The sequence below is a fragment of the Harpia harpyja genome, chromosome 1, assembly GCF_026419915.1.
Source record: "Harpia harpyja isolate bHarHar1 chromosome 1, bHarHar1 primary haplotype, whole genome shotgun sequence".
Taxonomy (NCBI): Eukaryota; Metazoa; Chordata; class Aves; order Accipitriformes; family Accipitridae; genus Harpia; species Harpia harpyja.
The window spans coordinates 10,516,033-10,543,719 of record NC_068940.1 but is presented as its reverse complement, the minus strand read 5'-3'; the positions used below and the strand labels follow the sequence as shown (position 1 = coordinate 10,543,719).

Sequence of the window (27,687 nt, the reverse complement as noted above, 5' to 3'; positions counted from 1 at the left end):
GTCCCTTATAAACTGACACAACCGTCTCAAAATGTCAATCTGTGCATTCCACTAAAACACGAACCATCAATCAGAAATAATCTGTCTCCTGCAAGATTTCACTAAAGTTCACAACCGTGAGATGATTTTGTTGGCATCGACTATGGAGCTTTTCTTTTCTTGAGGGGGAGGGAGCGCCCGGCTCTGATTCACCAGTATATAATTTTTTTCATAGCACCTAATTTTCGGTATTTGCTCGGTAATGATTCTTTTTAAAACATCGTTCTCAAGATAATGTGTTTTTTTAATCTCCGCTCTCCGTTAGGACAACTACAGGTACAAAATTTTATAGGCTTATAATTCTGCATGCTATATATAAACATAAATAAAAACCTAGAGGTCAACATAAATAAAATAAAACTTTATTTTTTAAATAAAATTATGTTTTGGTTAAAGAAAAGATAGTGTGTCATTTTGTTAGTAGTACAGACAATTTTTTATCCAAAAGAATACATTGTGCTTTATTGTGTCATTTGTCTGAATACAGACTCAGTGGAATATCTAAATGATACCCTGCTCTGAACTCCAAGTTGAAAGTAAGTTTTTATTATACTTGAGGGAAACAATGGGTTCAGCTGCTTATTGCAAGGAGCAATTGTCAAGGGAGAGTTAAACTCAATTACTGTAACCATACTGAATAAAAAATACTGCCAAGAACAAAAATACGCCTGGGTAAAGACAGCCACTGAATAAAAAAATCGACATAAAGCGTATCAAATATTTATTTATCTGGGCAACAAAGGACTATGATACATTGATAGGCATGGAAACTACTGCCGGCACAACTCAATACAATACAACTATAACTGCTTCCAATATGGCCAGTGGAAATACAGGATACCAGGTGGTCCCAAATGTTTGAAGTTCTTTGGAAAAAAAAAAAAAAAAAAAGAAAAAAAGGAGAAAAAGAAAAACAAAAGAAAGGGAGAAAGAAAAAAAAAGAGGGGGGAAAAAAGGAAAGAAAAGCTGAATCTTGTTTTAAAAGACAATATTAATTTATTGCTCTGATGGTGCTTTCGGGAGAAGGACAGTGGATGAAAATATCTTCTTCTTTCATTTTCCACAACACTTAAGGGTTGTAAAACCACTAACATGTTTAAAAACCTTGCCAGGGTCCAACATCACTTTATTTTATCTTCAATGAGAAACTAAATGTCATACTAATTATATATAAAAATTCATGGTTTTTTATTTGTTCAGCTGCTTCATTGTCGCCTTTAACATGCTACAACAGGGCTAAAAATGATGAATCCCAGAGAAAAACCCCCAAAAAACCTCTGATATCTAAATAAGTACCATGAACCACATGATGAACTAAGAGGGGAAGATTTAAACCCACTAAACAAGAGGTAAACGAGATCACCAGATAAATAAAAAAAGGCTTAAAACAGACTCACCATATTTACAATTCCCATTAAATTACACATAAATAAATATATACATACATGAACACTGATTCCCTTATATAATAACCGTGAATCGTGTTGCAATAGAAAGTTCAAGTTGGTCGCTTTACCTTGGACAGGAAAAAGTTCTACAACTGAAGATATGACATGGAACTGCTTGTGTTTTGTGTTCAAGTTTATTCACAATACTGATAAAATGTCATCAGTCCTTTTTGCCTTTTGTTTGTTTGCTGTTGCTGTTGTAATTTTTTCGCTTTTTTTTTTTCGTTTTTAATATGGCTACAATCTTAACTGAAGTTTATGTAAGGGAAGGTGGTGATTCAGTCCGGTGAAGCTCATAGAATTTTTTAAGTATTATTTATTTCTTTTTGGTTTTTTTTTATTTTTTTATATATTTTTAGAAAAAAAGTCCTTTTCTTTTTTTGTTTTGTTTTTGTTTTTTTTTTCCTCCTTTTGTTTTATTTAAAAAAAAGTTCACAAACTCAAGACAGAACTTTTTTTCTTTGCTGGCTCCGTCCCCCTGTTCTGTTCTCTTAGGCTCCAAACTGGGGTAAAACGATGGTGGCAGCGGGGAGAGGGGGGGAAGTTAAGAGGGAGCAAATGGACATGTGGATGCTGGGAAGGGGTGTGGGGAGAGGGCAGAGCTGTCCTGCAGAGTCAGAGAACAGGATTGGCAGAAGGACGCTCATTCTGTTGCTGTAGCCTGGGGTGCTGGGTGCAGGGGAGAGGGAGGAGGGAGATGAATGGATCGATGGGCCACGAGGGGAAAGGGAGAGGAGTTGGGGGGGGGATCCTCACTTTCGGTGCTTCTCCTCTTTGTCGCCGCTTTTGGTGCTGTTGTCTGTGTGGCTGTTGGGATTGTTGCTGAGGTACATTTTGTCCATGGCCTTGAGCGCCTCGGTGAGATAGTTCTGCAGGGCGGGTGACGGCAGCGCACACTGCCGGGCTCCCGAAGCCGTGCGAGATGAGGTTGAAGTGGGTCAGGCAGCTCTGGATGCCCGGCTCCAAAATGGGGTTGGGCCGCGAGTTCCCCAGGGGAGATCGGTCCTGAGCCAGCAGGTCGGTGAACTCTTTACAGATCTGTCTGTAGCACAAATGGAGCAGAGAGACAGAGGGAGGCAGGCAGGGAGGGAGGGGAAGAGAGAGGGGGAGAAATGAACCATCACTGGCGGCAGCAAAGCCTGTGCATGCTCCCTGCTAGATTACACAAGCCCCTGGATCAAGGGGGCTGCTGCCCCCGAGCGCACACGCGCTCTCCCGCCTCCCCCTCTCCTCTCGACACATCCTTCCCCCTCATTCTCAACACTTCCCCGGCACGCACAAACCTCTTCCCTCCGCCTCGCGTGCGCACACGACTGCGCGCACGCATCACGCCCCGGCCAACACGCAGACAAATAACAGGCGTGCAGATACACACGCCTCCCGTCTACCCCCCACCGATCTCCATGTCGCAGCCCCCCACACCCTCCCCACAAACACGCGTCCCTGCCCGGCTGGGTTTTGGAGCAGACACGCAGTTTAAAGTCCCCAGCAGGGCGGAAGGGAATAGATGGGGTGCGATATCCAAAGGGAGGTTCGGGGATTTATCCGCGTCTTGGAAGACGCTTTTTCGTGGAACCGGAGAGAGGCACGGGCCTCTTCCTTCACAAGGCTAAAATACGCCTGTGTGTCGGGAAGAAAGAGCGAGGGCAGAGAGGGGAATCGAGGCTTTAAATTAGGGTATTCGGAAACATTTATGTATGTACATCTATATCTCCAAACCCAAAGGGGACCTTCCCACAGAGGGGAAGGCTGACGCTAACTGGGGTCTGGAAATTTCCTTCCAACGAGGTGGGAAGAGAGGATACGAGGGCATGGTGCAGAAGTTAGGTTATATCATCCAGTCGCTGCACAAATGGTTGGGGAAATAACACACCTTATAGCAAGAGAGCTCAGAGGCGTGTTGAAACAGTTTGTATTCTAAAACCCAGCTAATGTCTTCCAGCCATAAAGCGGCTCCCATCTTCTGCCTGCGCCCTCTGGCACTGTGCCCTTTGGTGACACCTCCATTGGTAATTAAGGGCTACTAAACAGCCCTTTTAATTTCCACCAACATATCAAAACAATCATTTCTTTTCACGCACCACCTGGAAGTCTAGGCAGCCCCACCAATGATAAACTCCGCTAGCATTTTAACGGCGTACAGATTGTCATTTAAAATATATTTTTAATATCCCTATATTCACTAAGTAACAGAGCTGCTTAGGCAGAAAGAACCATTGCCGATTTAATGAACTGAAATCAGTTTAATGTGCCAGTTTTATTTTACTGTCAATGGGAAGCCTTCCCCTTCTACCTAAATTGATAAGCTAAGTGAAAAGGCCTGGAAAATGTTTTGCTCTGAAGAATCACTGCTTTTTCTTTAACTAAACATACACCCACAATTTTCATGACTCGCTCTCAAGGTAATCCGCACAAACTGACTTGATGGAAACCAAGCTGGGTTACAGAGTTCTCCCATAGCAGGAGGGCAAATATACCCCCTCACAATTTGCAAAACCATCAGCCACTGGCTATGTGGCAAACGCTCACAAATAAAAGCCCCAAACCCGGGTTTGTCGCCCTCCCCTCGCTTCTGAGCAACATGCCAGAAAGGTAAATGTCTTACTTTGTAGCTAGAAGCATGTTTTTTCTTGTGACTTGCTCGTATTGGATCGGAATGTTGTCGGTTGAGAAATTCAGCTACTGCTTTGGCAGGAAATTCTGTCTCACAAACGTACCCAAAATCTCTAGCGAGATGTACTGCTTCTCCTGAAAAGGGAGGCAGAGGTGGGGATGGGGGGGGGGGGGATGGGGGGGAAACACACAGCTCATCAGTACACATCGCACAGAGGCAAAAATCCATTAGAAAAAAAAGCACTACATTCTACTTGGGCTTTTCTTCTAAAAGGCTTGGACTTATTTTCTTTGAAAAAGGTAGGGTAAGAAATGCTAATCACATCTTATCTTGCAGGAGTTTTCTTTGCTTCAGTCGAGGGCAATGCAAATGTGTATTTTCATGACAATCGTTACAAGTGAAATCTCGCATAAGAATTTTTTAAAGTTTACACTGACTAACAGATACTTTTAGACAGGCAGGCTCCATCCACCTAGAACGTGTGCTTAGATTTACATATCCATACCTATACACAGCCATTTACGTACATTTCATTCACAGCTATTTACTCTGGAAACGTTTGTTTGCCTCAGCCACGTCTCTATATTCTTTGCAATGCATCAATGATTAATATTGATCATAATTACTCCTAGAGCTCTTCTAAATAAAATGCATTAAACAGCTAAGTGTTTAAAATTTAACTTGATCGCATATAATTATATGTTCACCCCAAACGATTAACCATGAGAATTTTAGGGTCATTCCACCGAGTCTGTCTGTTTTGTTGATTTTCAAATCTTTGGTTTTAATTTCCTGAACCAGTTGGTTTTTACTGCAGGGCTTCCTGCCATTAGCTCTAGCTCCGGAAGAACGCATGCGCCAATTAGAGCTTCAAAGCCTCAGTCAGTGAGCTTGTTTCCATAAAATGGAGCGGATCATAAACAATAACAGTACTCTAGAAACTGCCTCATCGCTACAGGACTCAAAGACCCGGCACTGTTTATACTATCATCCCCCAAAATTAGCCACCATCGCCGAGTTATCTGGAGATCCGGCCTCTGGTTTTGTTTTTTTTTAAAAAAATCATTCTTTTAAAGCCATTGTATGTGAAAGCCAAACAGAACAATAGATTACCATAAAACCTTCTCCATATTCATTAACATCACAAATAATGTTAAGCGTCTACCAAATCTAGACTTTTACAAGTTTTCCCCTCGTGATTTTTTACTACAGCGTGTCGATGCAATTGCAAAGCCTTTTCAAAAACACGAAGACGCAGTAATTTTCATGCAGTATAAATATAGTGCGGCCACTAATCCTGATGTTTAAAAAAAATGACGCTTGGCATTGCGCAGCGCTTCTTTCCCCGACCCTTTGAACATGAAACATTTCTCGCAGAATGCGAAGCGACGACAAAACAGAGCAACAAATTCCCTCCTACACAACCAAACTTAAGCTAAACCTGTGCAGTCTGGGCTGAGCTTAAAAGCGCTTTGCAGACTGAACCAGTCTAAAATGCAGTCAAACCCGTAGTGAGGGGAAAGGAGGAGGATCTATTTACTGGCCTTGGGCTTACTTTGTGCCAGTGTGACACAGCAACTGCTTCAAAACTAAATGACTGCAAACTCTTGAGCTTCCCGCCTCCCGGTTCTGACAACACAGGGCGTCCCAAGGTGTTAAAAGTAAGTCGCACTTTTTCTGGCCAGAGCAAAATAGAGGAGAACGATATAGCCAAGGGAACACGTGTTCTGAAAATGAGAACAAAAGGGAGTGGGGGGTGGTGGTGGTGCAACTTTGAGGCTTTCAGGACACCATTAATTCATGGCTGAGGTCAAGGATTCCCAAATTAATTCAGGAAGTAATGGTCACGCATTTCTCAAATGCAGATGTCAGAAAACTTAAATGATTTACTGTTACGTGGCTGCGGCTGGGAGGGAGAACAAACTTAAAGTAGCTGCAGTTTCTGACAATTAAAATTGCTTGGTTGTCCACCTGTGGCAGAAGGACGGCAGTGAAGCATTAGAGGCTCTGCTCCCCGTACCTTCCAACTTGACACTCAGGGGTCTCTTAGGGGCTGAGCCCCTGTTCGCAGGGATCCTTCCCATGCTGCTCCCAATGAGATCCGCTTACTCTGGGGAGGGATTACTCACTTGAACGAGAGAGCAAGATGGGGCCCTGAAAACATCTAGCTCAGAGACTTAAAAGCAAATGAATGGTAGAATGCAATGCCGAGTCTGCAGGACTCACAGGAGCCAGTTTCAGGTTAAAAAAAAAAGCAAAGGCACACAATTGACATTTTTTTTTCTGAGGCACAGAAAATAACACCCTTCCAATTTCCAACAAGCAGCACTGACTCAGGGGGGAAAAAACCCCAAACAACCCAACACCACGTCTTCTCCCGTTAGGCAGAAGCAACAGGCACATTTTCCAAACGAGCCCTCCTGGCTCTTTGAGTCACTTACCCTCCACGAGCGACGTGAGCAAAGTAACGTTAGCAGCTTTACGCCTCCCAGCTGGCAGGTTTAATCCTATTTTGTCCAGTTTCTCCCTCAGAGATCTCCCTCCGTTTTTTGACTTCGCCCTGCTCCGCACAGAAAGGCATTGAGAAAGGCATTGAGAAACGGGGCTGGCTGGGGGCACCCGCTCCCACCCACGGATCGCCCCCACGGATCGCCCCCCCGTGGACAGGAGTAAAGGGCTTGGGGTGAGTGGGACGTGGTTGGGGGGGGGCCTGAAGAGGCAGTGTTGCTGAAAGCTGAGTCTCGGGCATAGGGATGGGGCTTTGGATGGCTCCATGCCTAGGGAACCGGGGCCCTCAGTAAGGCCCGGATCAGCCCCCGGGAGCTCTGGGCCCGTCTGGCCCCCGGAGGCAGCCACCTGAGCTCCCGCGGTGCCACGGACCCCGGGGGCAGCTTCTCCCCACGGCCCCCCGGGGCAGTGGCACAGGCGTTACGGGAGGAGGCCGACTTGTAAGGTCGGCAGCCCCCGTTACCGCCACGGAGCATCGCTGCCCGCACGCTAATCCCTCCGCGGGCCCATCTGCGGCTTTTCGGCAGAGCCGGACCGAGCCGCGCCGTGGCGGTGGGAGCTGGCTTAATTAATCCTGGATGTTATTCCCTGCCCGGGCGCTGCGTAATTGCCTGGGTGAGGTCACAGGCCGCGGGCGGCAGGGTGGGTGCCCGCGGCGAGGCGCCTGCCGGTCACCTCCCCGCTCCGGTGCGTGTGTGTGTGTGGCGGGGGGGGGGGGGGGGGTTCACCGCCGTGACGGGACAGCGTGGCCGTGACACGCACACACACGCTGCGCCGTGCCGAGCCCCCTGCCCTCGGCCCAGGCACGGGGGGGGGCGCACAAGGCAGCGCGTTGCCATGGCTACAGCGCGCCCGCCCCCCCCCGCCACCGCCTCGCAGCGCTGCCCCGGCGGCCGCGCGTGCCCCGACCCCTAGCGGCGGGCGCCGCGCGCGCCCGCCCCCCACCACCCCGCGTGGGCTCCCGTCCTCCTCCTCCTCCTCCTCCTTCCCTCCCGGCCCGGCCCGGCGGCAGCGGGCGTTATTGGGCGCCAGCCCGCCTCCCGCGTTCCCCCGCCCCTCACCTCCGGAGCACTCCGCCCAGCAGGGAGGCGTTGAGGCACTCGGGCGGCGAGAGGCGTCTCTGCACTTCCGCCACCGTGACCTTGTACTTGGAGGTGGAGCTGAGCAGCGAGAGGCGGCCCGGCACCGAGCAGAAGACCTCGTTGGGGTTCACCACCCCGCCGAAGAGCGTGTCCTTGTTGATGGGGATGGAGGAGACGGCGTTGTTGTTAGACTTGGAGAGGGACACGGGGCCTGCAGGGAGGGAGGAGCAGGGAGGTGAGGGTGAGGAGCGGGCGGGGAGGGGGGGGGGGGAAGGCCGCCGGCGGGCAACCCCAGCCGCTCGCCGCGGCCGGCCCCGGCCCCGCACCGCCTACGGGGCAGGAGGGGGGCAGCGGGGGTTGGGGGGAGTGGGGGGGGGGCAGGCGAGGGCAGGGCGGCCGGCGGGGGCAGCCCTCCGCTCGCCGGGGGGAGCAGGGAGAGAGCGGGACAACCCTCGACCCGCAGCAACGGCATTAAAACAGAACCCGGCGGCCACCCGCCCTGCCCTGCCCTGCCTGCCCGTCGGGGTGGGGGGGCAGATGGCTGTCGGTTAAAGCACGTCAGTACCGGCCGTGTTGGACGTCACGGGCAAGGCCGGCCCGCAACCGGCGTCGCGGAGGGCAGGCGGTGCCCGGGGGAGCGACAGCACCGGCGGGCCGGGCCTCAGCGCCGCGCTCGGGTACCGGCACCGGCTCCCCCCCTCTCCCTCCGGGGACGGCGCCGGTCCGCCCCCCCCCCCCCCCGCCGCCTCTCCAGCGCACAACTTTTGACGTGGGAAAACGGTAACGCGGCGAGGAGCCGGCAGGCGTGCGCACCGCCGGTACCCGGCGCCGGTCGCTCCCCAAAATACAGCCCGTTGCCTCCCCGGGCGGCTTTCCCCCCAGCCCCGCCCGGCGGCGGCTGGCGGAGAGGGGCCGGGCCGGGCCGCCGGTCGGCTCCCGGTGGCCGGGTCCGCCGCAGGGCGGGCGGTCGCCTTCCCTTCCTTCGTCCTCCGCCCCGAGCCCGCCGGTCTTCGCGGGCGCAGCCCAACCGAGCGGGGGGCTCCCTCCGTTTTGGATAGATCGCTTGTGACATTAATAGCTCTGGGAAGGCTAATAGATACAACAGGAGTTAAACGAACTCTTGAGATTACTAATAAAAGAGCCAATTATCATGTCGACTTGGAAAGAGCATCTCTTAAGATTTATCCCTTGCACATCTAATTTGACGTGACAAAGGCTATACAGGCGGGGGGGGGGGGTGAAACTTGGAGCTCGCTGGCTGTGCAGCCGTTAGGGTTAGAGAGGAGAGCGGCTCTGCTCGGCACCTTGCGCCGGTGGCAGCCGGGGTACCCAAATTCCCGGCGGCTGCACAGCCGTGGCACCCCTCGGAGCAGGCAGGAGCTAGCTACGCCTTCAGCCCCCAACAGCAGGCGTTCCTCCCAACAGCAGCTCCCTACAGGGGATCCGAACGCAAACCAGTCGCTTTCCACCGCGAACCTCCTTTGCAAACTGCCCCGTGCCACCTTTCCCAATCCTTCGGTCGTCCGAAGGAAGACGGGAAAAGAAAATTGAGTGTAAACGCGCCATAAATATTTTGCACCGTTTGGGGACCAGCTTCCAAGCAATTCAATTCCAAGTGGAGCAAGCACACAAAGCCAACGAAAACCAAACCGCCCTGACCGACAGACATCAGTTTCCAGAAACTCGCCCTTTGCTCTCCGACAGCCCACCTCATCACCACCGTCATTTAAATTAGAAAACCCGAAGAAGGAGGAACAACGTTTTTTCTCTTTCACAGCCCAGTTTACCAACAACGATTAAACCCCGCCGCTCAGCCAGATGCATGGGGCAAACCATGAAACCGAATTGTTCGCTAATGCACTAAATTACCGGCTCGGATTTTCTAGATCATCTGCTAACATTTTTCCTCGTTAACGACAACAATAATTAAAATACCCGGCAAACGTGGCCATTTAAGAGGGCGGATTTCAACCCGCATCGCCCGTTTTCTTTCTCAGCCTCCAACCTTTTGGCCAACAGTACGTGCCAGACGGGGGGGGGGTGGGGGTGAGGGGGGGGAGGGAGGCCGGGTAAGTCGTCCCTGCGAGCAGTCCCCAGCCTGTGACGACATGTTTGGTATGCGCAAGGAAACGGCTTACCTTTCTTAATTACAGTTTGGTCTGGGATGTTAATACCGGGGTCTTCTACGTGCTGCAACAAAAGGAACAGGCAGGGATGTAAATGTACAACCACAACAAAAGGCAGGGAGGGCCGGGGTGAGATGGGGTGCGGGAGAAGTTGTGTCCCCCTCCCCGGGCACGGTGCGGGGAGGGAAACAACAGATCCGGCGGGGGAGACGGGCTTTGGGGGGGATTTCCTTATCGGGAGGAATCCTGCTTCCCTCCCCGCTCTTCCCCCGTTCCCCAAGAAATAGAAAAAAAAATCACCCCCACACGCCCGGGGCTTGCCCGGCCGAGCCCGACACCCGAGCGGCCCCCAGCTTCCTCTGTGGGCTCCCTCCCCCTCCCTCCCCGGGAAACAGCCCCGGCCCGGCCCGGCCCGGCCCCGGCCCTTCCCCCGCCGCTGCTCCGCCCCTCGCGCCCCGCGGGAGGGAAAGCACAAAGGAGCGGGGACCGGTGCGGTGCCCGGGGGGGGGGTGGCCCACGCACCCCACGCGGCCCCGGGCTCCCCCACTATTGTCCCCTCTCAGGTTCCGCGGTGGCGGCTACAGCTGGGGTTCGCGCGCGGAGTCACGACGTGATTAGAAAGTCAAATGAAATCATGTTTTCTAATTCCAAAAACTGACAGGCAATATAATGTCTGGCTGTGTTTACAAATTAACACCAGTGCTGCTGAGATAGAAGATTTCGCAATCGTTACAAAACCCAGGCATTACCATTTAAAAAACTATTACTTCCTTCTCTAGTCTTTGTCCAACAATAATACTGATTCTAACATTTTCCATTCTGTCTTGGATTTATGCTCCTGTTAATTGTGCCTGATCTCAATGATTCCGGGTGGATGGTACTAAGTTGCTTTATTACAGGTTTTATTATACTCAATGCTCTCATTTGTAACTTGCCTAAAGTGCTTCTGGATTTAAGTATAATTAAATTGAGAAATGTTCAGAAATGACTACTGCTGCAGTTCTTGTGTTTTAACTATATGGGGAAATATGATCCCTTTATGCATGCACCCTAAACCCATAAAGTAAATGTAGTGTGGCATAATACTTTTATTTGTGTTATTTCTACACATATTCCATACAGGGAGGACTGTTAAGTTTAAAATCCCACAGAGATATTTATGATTAAATAATTTTCACCGTCTACTTGATTTTCTTAAATATTCAGCGGGTCGTTTTTATTAAAGGTTAACTGTTGCAGCAACGGAAAAATTCAAAAACTACCTTTTCCCGACCCAGATTTCTGCAAAGGATTTTTTTTTTTTTGCATAACTAGATAAAATACTCTTAAAAGATACATCCTCATTTTTATGCTTTCCTTCATGCAGCCTGCTGATTCAGTTTTACAGAGAGAAGAAAAAAAAAAAATTGGCTGGACTGGTTTAAGGATTTAAACCAGATGGCATTTGGTTTTCACGAAGTATAGCAATACTATTAATTCATAGATCTGCAGAGGAGGCTTCCCGAATCAGCCCACTGCCACGGAGCACAATTGAGGAGAGGGAGAATTCAAGAGAACATTTCAGGTCATGTTCCTCCTACAGCAATCAGGGGCTTGCAGTCAACAAATTAGTTTATTCTTACTTTGCCTCCATGTTATTTTATATCAAGATTAAAGAATCGACCTGCTTTTAACGGATCCAAATTGCTTACTAAATCCTCCACTTGGGAAACGTATGCGTTTATTGCAAAACTGCTAAACATAACCAGCAATTTTTCTGTGGCTAATTTAGCCAGATGAGGGCTGTAATAATTCACTATTTTCCCCGAGTATAATTTACAAAAGATTTCAAAATGACCCCCAAAAATAGGTAAGTTCATCTGAACATTATCCTTGCAACACGAAACTGTACTCATTAAACTGTCAGCAAATATATTGTTGTAATATTTGATCCTGTAATTTGGGATGGCATTCAGCAAAAATCACATCCAGATACCACAGTTCCCCTCCTCCTTTTTCCTCCTGCAAGTCGAGCAGCTTCAGTCCCTCAGCATGAGCTCTGTGGGCTTTAATAAATTTATTGCCATGTTCTAATTCCATTTTCGGGGAGAAAACTCAGAAAGATGAACTTTGATCACAACCTATCACATTGCATAAGGCCACTTTCCTAACCGAACAATAGCCCCGGCTTGCTTTGTAAATAGAGCCTGCGCTAATGTCATGCTAATTAGGGAATCATTTTTTAATCCGTATTTATCGATAACAGAATTAGGTTCCCCAAATAATGCCCCCTCCAATAGGCTCCCAACATTTAATTTAATAGAGGTGGTAGCAGGTCTGCCTCGAATTTGATAACCTATAGCTAATGATTTATGAGGTCATCCCTTTGCAACGAAAAGAAGGTGGCAGCGTTTAGTATACCTCTTTGCTGATTTGTCAATTAATTCCTTTAGAGAAGAGGATCTACCCGTACCCTCTTCCAACTTTGGATGTCGTTATCCCGTATGCCAATTCTGTAATCACGGGAAACCGATTTTTCCTTCTTAGGCCACTTTCACCCACTTTTTTTTTTTTTTTTCCTTCCCCCTTTATGTTTGCCTGGAGGACATTTAATGAGATCTCGCGTTTCAGACTCGTGTTTTTCCCAAGGCAGCGAGAAATCCCCAAATGCCCGGCCTGTGGTGATATATATATTCTTCCAATCGTAACAGCTTATTGTCATTGAGGAGGAAAGATATTGTTAACGATGACAGTAATTTGATTTATTTATATTTTAGCGGGCACGTTAGTGGGGAGGCGTCGCGCAGGGATGAGCGAGAGAACCTATTGTTCTAGGTGGGGGCTTCGCCTTTCTCGGGGGGGGGGTCTCTCATCTTTCCCTCGCCCTTTTTTGGGGGGGGCAGGGGTGGGGGTGTCCCCCTCCCTCCCCCCGAAGTTCAGCTCCCGCGGGGAGGGGGAAAGAGGGGCGAGCGGGCCCCGGGGGGGGCCTTTGCTTACCGGCACGTCCTCGATGGCGTGGGGGATGGAGTGGAGGGGCAGGTCAGCCAGCCGCCAGCCCAGCCCGTGCGGGGCGTGCAGCAGTCGTCGTGCCGCGGTAGTCCCTGCGTGGGTCGAGCCCCGAAAGCTGGTGGGGCAAACCCGGTGCGTGTGGAGCAACCCCGTCTCCTGGCTCTGCCTCTGTCCCGGCCATCCTGGGTGCTGGGGCTGCGGCTGGGCATGGAGGGGGGTTGAGGCTGTAGGGGTCGTTCACGTGGGAGTAGGGGTCCTGAGACTGGGGGGTAGATGGGTTGGTAAGGGGGGGGGAAGTAGGGGGGCTGGAAGTCGGCGTTGGGGGGTGTGGGAGAGCGGCGGGGCGTGGTGTAGGGAGACTGACCCACGGTCCCCAACTGGGGTAGCCGGGCTGTCCCGTTGCTGGTACTGTCGTGGCGCTCCTGAGGTGGGGGGGGAGGGGGGGCGGAGGTGGGGGGGGGGGGAGGAGGGGGAGGGGGAAGGAGGGGGGAGAAAAGAAAAACAAAGATAAAATCAAACTGTTTCTCCTCAAAATCGGCTTGCGAATTTCACCTATCGGGCAAAGATGGGCAATTCGTCCGCTCCGAGGCGGAGAAGAGCAGGTCTGGGGGTTTCTCTGCCTCCGATTTCCCTTCGCACACAATTAAGAGGCAGTCTTAAGAGGCAGTCTCGCTTTTTAAACAATAATAATAATAATAACGGCAATAATGATAACAGCAACAACGGCAATAATTATAACAGGACTGCTTATAATAATTAATAAAACATTGCGGCGATACGGCGTGGATTCCCAACAGATCGCGCCCCGGCATTTCAGGAGCGGGTATTTCCCGCAAATAAAAAGAATAATTCATAAGCGGGCATTATTAAAATAATAATTCTACCACGACCCCAAATCCTCCCACCGGCCCTGGGCAGAACCGAGCCAAATACTGTCGCTGGGATTACCGATAACGCATCCCAAGAAAACCCTGGAAAATCCAAGCCCACTGCCATTTTGTTACCAGAAGACGCCGAAATAGGCTCAAAACAAACCGCTCCGTTCCCCCCGCGAGTTTTACAAATGTTTCGGGGCGAAGGCACTGCCACCGTCCCCCACCTACGGGGAGAGCCCACCCGGTGCCCGGCCGAGCTCCCCGCTCGCCAGCGGGCGATTTCCGAGCGAAGGGGGCGGCGGCGGCCCGGGCACCGGGGAAAGCGGAGGAATTCGCCGGGCATCCGGGGGGAGAGCCGGGCAACCGACGGGCGAGAGGCACCGAAATGCGCCCGGGCATTTCGGTACGGCTCTGCCGGCTTCCCGCAGCCGGGCAGAAGAGCCCACAGGTATGTCCGGGGAAAAAGGCATGGCCTCCACGCAGGAGGAGGATTTAAGGGAAGGAGCCACGATCCCGAAAAAGGGAAACGAGAAAGCTGAAAATATCCCGTTTGCAGGTGGCAAAGGGAAGAAATCGAAGCGGTAAGGTCCAAGCAAAGCCTTTTGCCGTTCGCTCGAAGCAGACAAAAAAAAGGGGGGGGGGGGGCAGAAAAAAGAAAGAGGGGGGGGGGGAGGTAACCCACCGAATTTATAAAAATGAAGGAAAGGAAAAAAAGCCCTCTCCGGAAAGCTGGGTGCGAAACCCCGACCGCCACCGCCACCGCCGACAACAATAGCAACACCCAGCACACACCAGACCCCCTCCGAGAGAAACGGGAAGCAACTCACCATAGCCGAAAAACTGTGTACTAACATCTGCGAAGAGTCGGGGGTTACAAGTCAAGGTAGAAAAAAAAAAAAAAAAAAAAAAAAAAAAGAAGGCAGAGGAAAGGGACCGGCGGAGCGCGCAGCCCCCGGCGGAGCCCCGCGGGTGCGGGCGCGGCGCGGGCGCGGAGGGAGCGCGGCCGGAGCCCGGCGCTAGGCGCGGGCGGCGGGACCGGGGCGCCGGGGCTGCTCCTGCACCGCGGGCGCGCCACTATAATCCATCAGAACTTGCACCGATCTCTGCTGCCCTTCATCGGGTGTTGCCAAGGCGAGCTCTCTATCCTGGCGTGGTGTGAGGAGTCAAAGTTGGTTGCTTTTTTTTTTTTTTGCCTTTTTTTTTTGTTTTGAGCTTTTTTTTTTTTTGCCTTTTTTTGGTTTTGTTTTTAGCGTGTGTATGTTTGTTTCTTAATCCTTTTTTTTTTTCCTCTGTCTCTTTCTTTTTCTCCTTTGACTTAGCTGCTGCTTCACTTGAGCTCCTAATAACAGATCTGCTGCCTTCCTGGAGACTCCTAATAGCAGATATTCATGACTATTAATATTACACGAACACTTAATAAGGGAAGAATGGCTGGAAATCGAGCGTGAAGCGAGAAGGCAACTCAAGGCAGAGCCTGTTCTAAATGACGTCCATTGAATGAAGAATCAGTGTATCTAATCAGAGATGGGGGAGAGGGAGAGAGAGACAAAAAGGGAGAGAGAGGGAGCGGGAGAGAGAGAGAGGGGGGACATGCTGCTGCGTCTGACGAATCACAGGAAAGGGGCAACATTTTAAAAGGTTGCAGGGCATGCAAAAGTGAAAGAGAAAGAGATCCGGAGAGAGGGAGAGGGTGGGAGCCGGGAGGGGGGTGCGGAGGGAGGCGGGGGGGGGGGAGTGGGGGGGGGAGACGGGCAGAAGGAGAGAGGGGAGGGGGCGCGGAATCCCCCCTTCCTCCCCTTCCCTTCGCTTCCCTTCCCCTCCCTTCCCCCCCCCGCCGCCGCCTCCCCCTGCCCCCAGCCCCGCGGTCCTTCGCGGGCGCACCTCGGGCTGCGGCTGCTGCGCGTAGCCGGCCTCAAAGCCCAGGGAGAAGAGCGGCTGCTGGCTCCCCGCTTGGCTCTTGCCGCCCTCGGCCCCGCCGCCGCCTTTGCGCGGGGTGGGCTCCGCGGGGCCGCCCGCCGCCGCCGCCGCCCCGTCCATGCCTCGACGGCGCCCCGCCGAGGGGCTCCCCGCGCCGCTGCCCCCGCGGCGGCCGCCCCGCACCGCCGAGCCGGCTCGCCTCCGTGCCCCGCGTCCCGGAAACCGGCTGGGAAAGTTTTTTTTGGGTGTCTCCCCTTCTGGGTGTCAGCCCTCCTCCTCCTCCTCCTCCTCCGGTTCGAGCCCAGCGCCGAGGTCGGCGGGCGCCCGGGGCGGCGGCGGGGGGGGGGTTGGTGGTGGGGGGCTGGGGAGCCCAAGGAGCATCCACCGGGCTCCCCTCAGCCCCCCTCTCGGAGGATCCGGGAAAAGACGGGGGGAAAAGGCAGGAGGCGGCGAGGCGGGGAAGGAAGGAGGGCGGGAGGGACGCGGGGGGGGGGGAGAGGGAGCCGGGAAAAGAGGCAAGGCGAGCGCTTCTCCCGGCCCAGACAAGCCGGGGCTCCGGCGCAACCCGTCGGACTGGCTGTGCAACTCCCAAACAACTCCCTCAGACAGGCACGGCACGGCACGGCTCGGCTCGGCTCCGCTCGCCGCCGCTGCCCCCGCCGCAGCCTCCGCGCCGCCGGTGCCCGGCCCCGCGCTCCGCCCGCCTGCTCCCGGCCCCCCGGGCGCTGAGCGCGGCTTGCCGGGCTTTTATTCCGCTTTTTTTTTTCCTTTTTCTTTTAAAGGCAAGTCCTATCCCCGTCAGGGTACAGCCACCCTCTTTTCCATCCTCTCTACGAGTCACCTCGCGTCCGCTCCCGAGGAAAACACGGAGAGCCAACCGCACAGGCACGCAGGAAAGCCGGCGGGCTCCGGCGGAGCGGCCGCTGCCTCCCTCCGTGTTTGGTAGCACCTCGGTGCAAAGTCCCATTAGCGTAAGGCAACAAAAGCCATTCGCGATGAAATCCACACGCTCGCACGTGTGCGCACTTGGAACACCGATCCCGGGGGGAGGGAGGGGGAGAGACACGCTTTCCTCCCGAAATCCAGCCGAGGAATATATATATTATTTTTTTCCGGCTTAAAAAAAAAATTAACCGCCCCGACACCTCATTCCTAGAAATCAAGCATCCGCCAGCGAGTCTAGGAGCTCAGCTCCCGCACCGGGAGACAGCTTTATCCCAAACTCCTCCATCCGGGACTAAACCACCAAATCGTTTAGTCGGCGGTGAGTCTGGCGAGTCCTCGGTCCCTTTCCTAAGCATCGCCCAAAGCAGCGGCAGGGTCGGCTGGGAGCGTGCCCCCCACCCCCCCAGACATGGATGTCGGCAAGGCTCCGCCGAGGCTGGGGGGACCTTCCCGCGTGGGTCACGACCAAATAACTGCGTTCATTTGCGAAGTGGAGTCCTTTATTGCGCGGTTGAAACGCACTGCACAGGCAACTTTTGCGAAACGGGTGACAATAGTATTCGTTGGTTTGAGACTAGGCATGGGTCCTGGGCATCGCTCTTCTTTTTCCTCTTCTCCTCCTTTTTGTCAGATTAAAAGACACTCGCCTCTTTCTAAAAATATGGATGCACACGCAGACACCGAGAGAGATGCGCGCATACGATATGTGCTGAACGGCTCCAAAAACAAATTAGGCGGATTTTGATTTTTTTTTCAAGCGGTTAAAATGTTATTGCTCAAAGCCGTGGGAGTGTGGCCCTGAAAATTAGGAGGCTGGTGGAACACCGCTCCCAAACCCGTGATTTCAGTTCGGCAGCTGACCCCTGCAAATTTGTGCAGCGCGGTATAATCAACCCGCAGCTACACCGAAAAGGCTGAATTTAAGCGTCGGTCCTGAGCCAATTTATTGGGATGCCTCGGGTACCTGGCGTGTAAGAATAATTCTCTTCCCTTTGTCTCTTTGCCCTTTCATTCATTCATTCAGCCGTCCATTCATTCAGCCATCCATCCAGCCATATGGATGAGTGTAGCATCCTACAGAGCCTTATCTACGGAGGATCTACCTATAGACCAGATTGCTGCTGGATCCTGTTTGCCTTTCCTCACACACTTCCGACAAAGCCGGGTTTCCACAAGCCCCGAAGTTCCTGGGGAAGGACCCCAGCCCCTCTCCAGCTGCAGGACCGCAAGGAAGCCTGGCGAAGGAGCAGAAGTTTTCCTAAACGAAATTGAGAGACGGAGGGATGCTGCAGGCTCCCGCTCGCAGCTGCGGGGCCGGGGCTCTGCCCCGGCCGGGGGAAGCGCTTACCTCACATTCCTCATACTTGATATTATCCGTCAGTTTCCAAAGCATTTTCATGGATTGGCGTGAGAGAAAGAGAGAGAGAGAGAGGATTTGGTTCTCCCTGCCTTTCCCTACGGCGGCGGCGGCGCCGGGCGGCGTGGGGAGCGGGGCTGGCGGAGGCTGTGCAGCGCTCCCGTCCGCGCTCGGAGATCTCCCTCTAATGGTGGAAACTTTTCCCTTTTCCAGCTCTTTACCCACCGCCTAATCGCCTCATTAGCATATCAACAACAGCCCAATTGCTCGCCAGCACAACAACCTGCAGCGATGGACACAGGTAGAAAGGACCCACGAGCAAAAAGAACAAAAAAAAAAAAGAAGGAGAAAAAAAAAGAAAGGCTTTCTCTAACACGCCGAGCCCCGGCGCGGGGGGGGGACGGACGGGGGGGGGCGGGGGGCAGCGGGCCCTGCCTGCCTGCGGGCGGGCGAGCGGGGCTCGCCGGCAGCCTCTCCCCCCGTGCCTCTGCCTGCCAGCGGGGAGGAAAGTGGCCAGCGAAATCAAAAAGGCGACCGTCCCTTCATCAGCAGAGAGTTTGGGGCTAGCCGTGAAGCCACCCCCTATTTTTGGGTTGGGTTTTTTTTTTTCCCCTTTTTTATTTTTTTCCACGGGGTTTAAAGAAACCAAAGCGAGGAGAAACGAGACTCGGGTCTTGCTCTAACGAGGTTATTGTCTGCGGAGGCTTCTGTTGCCCTCTGGATTTGATTTGATCTTTCTGGTGGATATTTGAAAAGCTTCTTTCTTTTGCAAACTATTTTGTTCCTCTCGGCTCTGTTGGCTATTGGTCTTAAAAAAAAAAAATACCAACACAAAAAAACAACCCAAACAAACCCAACATAACCTCCCAGATAGAAGTGGGCGAGCGGTAATGTGAATACAGCAGGAGCCAAAAAGTCTTTTGCAAGCACTTGAGCAAAGGGACAAAACAATGACCATAATAAAACTTTGGTACTTTCTTAGGTGGAGCGCTTCGTTTGCTTAACAATGTGCCGCTGAGCGAGCGCTCAGCCCGCCCTCCTGGGGGGCTGCTTTTCCACCCTTCCCTTCTTTTATTCCCCCGGGTGCCCAGGCACCGAAAGGCTTCCTTTTTCCCCGATTTTTTTCTTTTTTTCTCCCACTGATCCCGCGCCGCTCCTAACGGCGAGGCACCCTCCTCTCCGTGGGGCCGGTGTGTCGGGCCTGGCGCGGGTCCCCACGCCTGCCGGCCCCCCAGAGCCGGGCATCCCCGCGGGGGGAGGGCTGCCCTGCCGCTCCCCAAAACTTCCCTCTGCCAACCACAAAACCTGCCCTGTCGGCCTGGGAGACCCTCCCGAGGGCAACTCTCGACGTCGGGGAAAAATTTACTGCCTCCAGGAGCAAACGGCCCCTCCACTCGGCGGGGGACCTGCAGTGGGCTCTCGGGGGGGGGGAGCCGGCACACGCGTCCCCACGCCGGGAAGGGCGGCAAAGCCTCCAGGCTCCAGGGCCTGCTCCTTCACACACACACACACACACACATATCTATATCCCCAAAACGGATTTTTTTTTTCTTTCCCCTTCCCCCCTCCTCCACCCCCCGATGCTCTTTTTCACCAGCGCTTTTGTCTGCAAGTGGCAGGAGAGTAAATTGTTGTTTTTACTCCCATTGAGGTTCAAATGGAGCTGGCAGATTAAGCCTAGTTAATGCCCCCCGGGGGGGGGGCGAGATGAGAAAAAGAGGAGGGGAGGAGGGTAACAAAGGGGCCCACCGTCCCTTAGAGCCGTCCTGGCGGAGCCGGGCCGGCCGGGGAGAGCCTCCCACCCGCGGCCGCCCAGGACTCCCGTGGGCCAAAGGCCTGGCCCTTGTCCCTCCTCTCCCCCGGGCCCGGGCCGGCTGGTGTTGCAGGGACAAGAGGGGAGGGGGTGGCTTTCCCCAGGAGACCCTCACGGGGCAGCGGGAGGCGGCTCTTGCGCGTCCGCGGAGGGTCCGCCCGGCCCGGCCCCTCCGGCCAGGCATGGCGGGGGGGGGGGGGGGGGGCGCAGCGCCGGGGAGCGGGAGCAAGGAGGACCGGGGTGTAAGGGAAAAGTCGGGAATATATTTTAAGGTAGATAGCCCGTAAGTGCGATTACATAACAGTTGACTTCAGTGCAAAAAAAAAAAAAATTTAAAAATCCTCTTTTGATCGCTTCTCCGCACCGACCTGATAAAAAGACGCCAGTTCTAACCGTAAAAATAATTAAAAAGATACTTTTGCTTACTGTATTTTCTTCCCCCCTTTTTTTTTTCCAGACGATTTACTACTACGCAAAAAAAAAAAAAAAAATTGAATAAGGCAGTCCGGAGAAAGACTTAGTCGAGAGATCTGAAAAGTTGGGAGCAGAAAAAGAAGCTAGGCTCCCGTCTTGAACTGGACTGTCCTGGGAAAAAAAAAAAAAAACCAAACCAAAACCAACAAAAAAAACCAAAACACCAAACAAACAAAAACCCCAACTCGTTCTCGGTAATAAAAGCCCGGGTGTTTGAACAGGACGGTTCGTCTTCCCTTTCATTAGCCGGCAAACCGCGGCGATCCAGCCCGAGCGGGCGGACATCAGGGCGCTGCAGGGATTTCCAAGTGTCTCCCGGTTTGGGAGCCGCCGTAACTCCACACGTGTCGGCTCGCCCGTGGCGCGGGTGGGTCCCCCCGGGTCCGCGGGGCTGGGCGAGGCCCCGGCCGGCCGCGTTTTTCCCCGCCTGGCCGCTTTCGCTGGTGGGTGCCGCTTCTCCCTTCAGCTCATCCCCGCGGGAGGGCTTTCCACGGGCGCTCCCGGCGCGTCTGCTGCCGGGTGGGACCCGGCAGCGTTATTTTTCCACGGGACGGCCTCGGGTGGGAGCTCACAGCTGCCTTTCAGCCCTCTGCGGCCCGTCCCCGAAGCGCGGAGGGCCCACGCCGTGCGGTCCCGGGCCCTGCCCCGCGTGGGGGCCCGGCGCCCTCCGGGGGCAGCCGCGGGGCTCCGCGGCGGGACGGCCTCCGCCAGCCCCGGGCTGATGGACGGCAGGCGGGCACAGGCCGCCCTTCTCCGGCCCACGCTGCCGGGCGGCTCACCCCCGGGCCGGGACACCCCCGGCGGCGGCGGCGGAGCAGCCCTCGCCCCTCCCGGCCCCGGCCCGCCGCTCTCTACCTGTTGCGGCCGGGGGCAGCTCCCAGCACGGGGAGCCGCAAAATCTCCAACCCCAGCACCAGGTTTGCCCCCGCTCCCCCCCGGCCCGTCACCTTTCCCGCTCCAGCCCTGCATCCCGTCCCAAAATAACAATACCCCCTTCCTCCCCCCCCCAGGGCAAGAGGGTCGCCTTACCTGCCAGTCCCCCATTTTGGCAAGGATAGACATCCTGGCTGCGGGCTCCGGATCCCCGGGTCCCTGCTGGTCATGGACTGCGAGGGCAAAGCCACCCGCCCGGGATGCCTGTGGGTAAATCCTCCCCTTACCTGCGCCGGGACTCTCTCACCTGGCCATAAAGAGCTGGGTGCTCCCTGCCCGCGCCTGCGCGCTGCCTCCGCGCTGCCTGCGCGCTGCCCCCCGCCACCGCACTCCCACGGCGCCCCAGCCCGGCCCCGCTGTGTCCCGTCCCCCCCCCCCCGGGGCTGCACCGCCGCCGGCCCCCGGGGAGCCTCCCGGGCATGCCCCGGGCGCGATGCAGCCGCCCGCTTCGCTGCCCCCCTGCTCCCCTCAACGCCGAGCGGGGGGCAGCTCTGCCCGCCCGGGTGCCTGCGGCCGGGGTGGGGACGGGCGAGCCCCCCCATCCTCACCTCCCCCGGGGCGGGGGACCCGTAGGTTTCCTCGGGGGCGAGTTGCCAGCGAGTGCGTGCTCGTAGCGGCGATAATAATAGTAGTAGTAATAATAATTGCTAATAATAGCAGCAGCAGCCCAAAAAGACAAAGCACCGGGGGGGGGCTGACCTAGCCCAAGTGGGTATCGGAGGCGCTGCAAGTGGCCGGGGGAGTCCAGGGGGACACAAAGGCCCCCTCCTCAAGTGCAGACGGTCTTCCCAGCCCGCGGTACGCGGGGCGGGCGGCAGCGGCCGGGGGGATGCGGCACCCGGGGTGGCAGCACCCGGCGGGCCGGGGTGTGGGCTGCGCGGGGCGAGGGATGCTGCGGTCCCCCGGGGGAAGCCGGCCAGCGACAGTCCGTGGCCCTTGGACCTCTCGGTGTCCGCCCCCTTTGTCCCCCCAGCGTGGTTTTTTTTTCCCCTCGGGGATTCAAGTGCCGAAGTGCCCTGGAAAGTTGCCAGGGCGCGGCGCAGCTCTGATTTCACACCCCGAAAGAGAGGGAGCACGGCCCCTGCCTCGTCTCCAGGGGCTGGGCACGGGGGGAGTGGGGGGAAGCAATGCTCCAGCTACAGGATTTTTGGGGAGGGATGCAATGAATTTCCACTTTGCAGTTGCACAGCAAGTCCTTTGCATTTCAGAGATGGGGGAACGTGGCATCGTGTCCCAGCTGTGGGTCACTTTGAGGCTCCCTAAAAGCCGGGGTGTGTTACCCCCCACTCACGATGCTGCGCTGGGTCGGGTCCTGGGTTCCCGGGCTGGTCTCAGCCTCCAGCAAAGGGAAGGGCAACGCACCCCCTTGCCCCACGCTAAGAGCCTGGGGACAAGGACCTCGCAGAAGGGAGGTCAGGCCCTGTCTCCAGGCAGGTGGGAAGGGGGAGGCGAGAACCGCCACCCGCAGCCGTTCGGCCCCCGGGGAGCGCCGGGGCCGCGGGCACTTGAAGCTCCGGCTCCTGCAGTGCCGCGGGGCTCCGCTTCCCACCTCCCCCCAAAACGAGCCGAGGTCGGCGGCGACCGGGCCCCCTCCGCGGGCACCGGCGGCTCCTGCGCGGCGGCGGGGCGGGACGCAGTCAATGGGCCGTGCGAGGCGCGCTTCGCACCGCCGCTCCCAGCGCCTGCCCGCGGTGTACAGTTAGCGTCAAATTACGGTAATTAGCCGGGCACCGGAATTTAATTACCCAGCCCTGCCCCTTTCCCACCCCCCCACCCCCGGTCCCAGGGAGGCTCCCGCTCGGGGAAGACGCGGAGCAAAGACGGCCCCGTGCAAAATGGGAGAGGGATGGGGAAGACGCGCGAAGATTTCGTGGCTCTGGGACTCTGCCGCCTCTCCTTTCCCCGCTTCCCGGCCGCCCTGCCCCTCCGGGAGACGGCAATTTTGGCCCCGTAACGACTATTTAAAATGTTCCTTTTTATTATTATTATTTTGCGGGGAGGGGCGGGGAATTAATCCGATTTGAAGTTGGCCTTCGGCGAAACGTTCCCGGTAAACTTGGGTGCCACGTTTCTGTTGTCCTCCTGGTGGGATCTTTCCCCTCTCCCTGCCTCCACCGCTCCCCACGCAGGGTTAAATCTCCCCGGTCAGGACCCGGCTCCCGCAGCCCGGCTCTGCCCCGCGGTACTTGGCAGAGAGGCGGCCCCAGCACAGCCCGCCTGCGGGGAGGGAGCCGGGATTTTGGGGCTACGGGGCAGCCCTGGCTCGCATCGGGCTCATCCCTGCGCTTTTTTTTTAGCCCAGGGGAGGAGGGCATGGGCTGGGCGTGCTGCAGAGCCCGGGGTTGTGGGGCGCTCCTTTTCCCCTCCCTGGGGCGTTTGGTGACCGCACTTCGGGGGTTAATTCGGCTTCCCTGGCCCGGGCGTTTAGAGGACTCCTTTCCCTCGCAGCCTTGAGGGCTAATCCGGCACGTAAAGGTGTAGGGGCTGAAGCCACCGCACCCTGGACTACTGTCATCCCTGCGGTGCCAGCCCTGCGTGTCTCCCTCGTCCTGCCTGCCCTGCCGCCTGCCTCCTCCCCGTGCGAAGGGAAGATGAGGCTGAGGAAACGTCTCTCCGCTGAAGAAACAGTCTCTTGTAGAGCAAAGACACATGGAGCCATTTTTTTCCTTTTTTTTTTTTTTCCTCACCCCTCTTTGTCACACCGGCTGGTTCACAGCTCGGCAGTGATTTTGGCAGGTGGAACGGAGAGAGTCACGGCGGAGCTCCATCCCCTCTGATTTATTTCTGACGGACGCGCCGGGTCCCTCCCCGTGTGTCACAGCGCAGGCAGCAGAAGGGGCAAAGCCCTGCCCGCTCCTCTTCCCCTCCACCGGCAGCACCCTTTTGGCTCAACCCCGCCGCGCATCTCTTCCCAGCCGGGAAGGGGGGAAGAGATGCTCTTGGGGGGGGGGCTTTCCCCTGCCCGGCGTCGAGTTTCCCCAGCCGGTCGGAGTTACCGACAGGTCCTTGCACGGTGGGATAAACCCGGCTCCCGACGCTCTGCGGGGAGTTTAGGGTGGGTAATTCCTCGCACTGTTGCTTCTCCCTTCTCCCTGCCCCAGTGCCGTCCGGCTGGGGGGAGGCTCGGCGCGGCTGATTTCCACCGGCTCACTGCCACATAAATTTTTTTTTTTTTTTTTTAATTAATTTTTGGCAGTGGCCGGCCTGAGCCCGTGGGGCCTCTTGCAGCCCCGCGCCCTCCGGGGGCTGCGGGGTGGGTTTGCTCCCCGGCGGGGTCGGGGGGAGCCTCCCCCCTCCTCCTCCCAGGCTGAACTCCTGGTGTCGGTATTTTCGGAGGGAGAAAGGAGAGGTTCAGGTTGGTGTGGGTCTGCCTCGGCTTTACGGGGGTTGGGGGGGAAGGGGGGCAGCGGCTGCGCCCGGCATGAGGGTCGCCTCCGGCCCGGGGACGAGGCGTCTTCCCGGGCGCACCTTTGAGCAGAGGGGGGAGCAGAAGGGAAGAGGCAAAAACCGGCAGGACAAAAAAACCCTCCACAAACCCAAACCCCAACACCCCAAACCCTCCAAAACAAAGACAAAAAGGAAAAAAAGAAGAAAACAGACACTCCCCGCTCTTCCTCGCCTCGCACTTTGCGGTCCAGTATGATTCAGTTAGTTTGGGGAGGCCGGCGCCGGGGAAGGGGAGGTGCTGCATCTCGGGTGTTAGCGGAGAGGTTTGTCCTCGGATGATTTGGGGGTTCGTGTCTGGTTTTTATGCCCTGCTGCGGGGGAGCCGGCTCCCGGGGTGGAGCAGCCTCAACCCTCTCGCCGGCAGATCCGAGGAAGCCCTTCCCACGCTCGACTTGGGATGGGGTGAAGGAGAGGAAAGAAAAGGATAAGAGAAGAAATGCACCCGCGTCCACCCGCGACTGGCCTGCCCGCTGTGCTGTCTCCCGGCTCCTCATTCGAGCAGAGTTTGTTTTCCTTCAAGCCTGTTTCCCACGGGAGAGAAGCTCACCGAGTGCAACAGGTCGCTTCAGCCGCTCCTGTGGACCTCAGGAAACCAATGTCCCTTCCCTCCCTTTCCCCCTCCCGCTCCCCCCGTCGCGACTTTCCTCCGGGACACGCTTTGGAGGGGGATGCGGGGCGTCACACGTGGAGCAGGCGCCAGGACACGGCGTGGCCGGCGCCCCTGCGCAGCCCCCACGGAGGAGCCGGAGGATGAGGATGAGGATGCTGTGCCCTAGTACGGCACTGCGGTACCTCTTCCACGCGTCCTCTGTTGCCCACCGCTGCCCAGAGACCCCCGGGGCCCCCGGCCCGGCCTTTGAAGACCCAGAGCAGGGGGGGGGGGGCTGATCAGCTTGGGAACCAGCTCTGCATATAAATAGCTTTTTTTTTCTTTCCAATGCCAAATGAAGGAGCAGGAGGTGTGCCTGAGTGCAACTTTTTGGAAGCGAGAAGAAAACTTTTTCGGGAGGGGTGAAGGGGAAGCAAAGTTTTTCCAAGGAGCCCTCTAATATTTATTTGCTAAACTAACTACACTAAAGCAACTAAACAAGCAAAACTGGGAAGTAATTGAGAGTTAAAACTGAGCGCATACTGCGGCACCAATGCAATCCAGCTACTGAGGACTGGCGGTGTTTGCATGAGCAAGCACATGATACAAATTCCCATGCTGTAGACGTCCTAGGGAAATGTACAGGTACATTCTGCTTCACCAGATACCTCTTTCTCAACCTAGGCCCTTTAGGGCTGGGTACTGTCATTGCCGCCTCCAGAAAACGAGCTCCTAAAAAGATCATCCCTAGGAATGAAAGCATCGGTGGGGTAAAACTGTGCTTCAGCTTTTTCGGATTACTCAGGGAGCAGTTGTATGGTCTCAAATACAAATGTTTGTGAGGAATTTCTCTTTTTTGTAAAGCACAATAAATCCACACTAAAGCCACCAAGCGCTTTTGTCTTTAGAAAAAGAAATCTGTCCACTACAAGCATGTCAAGATCTGATTGTTTACTCCAACTTTTTCTGTTGTACATTTCATTTCCTAAACAGAAAAAAACCACCCAGTTTTAAGAAAATAGTTGCATTTGCAGCTCGGACATAAAATTGGAGTATTTTCCGGGCAATTCTGACTGCTCACATGTCCTCCTAAAAAGCTTTTGCATTTGAAACACAGGCAACTATTTTGCCAACAATCTCGTAGCTGCAGTAGACTGCAGTTTTACTGACCATGCCACCCCAAAATAGTTACAAATAAGTTTTATTTGACATTTATTTTTCATTTTTCATCAATAAAATTGTCAGATGAAATCCAGAAAACAGTGTGCTGCCTAAGGTCCTTCAACATGACCTGCCTGATCAAAGCGTTACTGCTAATACAAATGTTCTAGGAAGGGCTGCTTTTCTTTACGCGAAGCTTCACTGCCTTCACTCCCCCCACTGCCCTAAAATCCACTGATGCAACCGCACATATCCACCCAACTGCACATATCCTGAGTATGAAACACAAAGTTACGCTCTAGCGTTAAGTCTCTACACGGGGAGTTTTGCTTGGATTAAGATTTCGAAACTGAGCCCATAATAAGATATGCCATAAAACCTCAAACAACCCTCCTCCCCCAGGGTTATTTATCTTACACATTTAATTGCCCAGTAAAATAAATTCTGTATGTGTACACTTATATGGGAAGGATTTTGATCTGGTAATTTCGGTGTATCTTCTGATCTGTAGCAGCTTAGAGTGAGTCTGTACTAACATCCTTAGAAACTGTGGAGAAGCAGAAACTGTGCCCTGCTAAATAACACCTATTCAGCTGCTAAATATTTACACATAGGCAGGAATGAGCTTTCCTTGTAATGCTATCTCTTAACTATATATTAGCATTCAAGAAGAAAAACAAATGAAAGTCATTTAAGCATAGGCCAAATCCCTGCTTCTGCTAAAGCAAATAACTGACTTGCATGGAGCAGAATGGGGCTCCTTCATGTTACCTTCATGTCATATTAACATGCCGTTTTTATAATGACTTCCCTCTCAAAGCACTCGCTACTGTATAATAAGCTTCGACAAACCCTCGAGAGGTGCAGTGTTATTAGTTTATCTGCTTTACAGATAAGTAAACTGATGTATGGGGAAGATAAGGAATTTCCCCAAGGTCTCACAGCTGGTTTGCTGGAGATCAAGGGAAGGAAAGGAAAGGAAACCAAGAATTGGGACTGAACTAACCACCAGACCAGTATCTACTCTTCCTACTGCTGGTGACAACATGTCCCATAGCCGGGAAAGCAATATTAAGAGGAGCAGCAGGTGATCAGGATCTCTATAAACCAGGTAATTTCCAGTCAGGTGCCTAGCTGTGCTCTTTGATAGCTAAACTTGGGCACCCATGTTTGAAACTCTCAGCTTCTCTAATGATACTTTGGTGTTGCATCCATGCTGGCATATTATGATACATTGGAAGTGGAATTTAATTCTTTAGTGCATTGAATAAAACACCCTAATAATTCCAAGGCATATTTTAAAAAACAAAGCCTGGTATTACCCACAGCAGAGTTTAAATAAAAACTACTTTGATATGTCTATGCTAACAT

The 27,687-nt window shown here is 54.4% G+C and overlaps 1 protein-coding gene across 1 annotated transcript; it reads right to left on the bottom strand.

Annotated features, from left to right (window-relative positions):
• Positions 1-1,651: 1,651 nt before the first annotated feature.
• On the bottom strand, positions 1,652-18,203 carry TFAP2A (transcription factor AP-2 alpha). Its single transcript, XM_052774888.1, is given in 13 exon segments — positions 1,652-2,365; positions 2,367-2,529; positions 4,093-4,133; positions 4,135-4,235; positions 6,543-6,661; positions 7,671-7,902; positions 9,830-9,881; positions 12,794-12,887; positions 12,889-12,937; positions 12,940-13,021; positions 13,023-13,073; positions 13,075-13,227; positions 17,891-18,203. Coding segments are annotated over 13 exon segments (1,314 nt in total). The 5' UTR covers positions 17,942-18,203; the 3' UTR covers positions 1,652-2,239.
• Between the last annotated feature and the right edge of the window lie 9,484 nt (positions 18,204-27,687).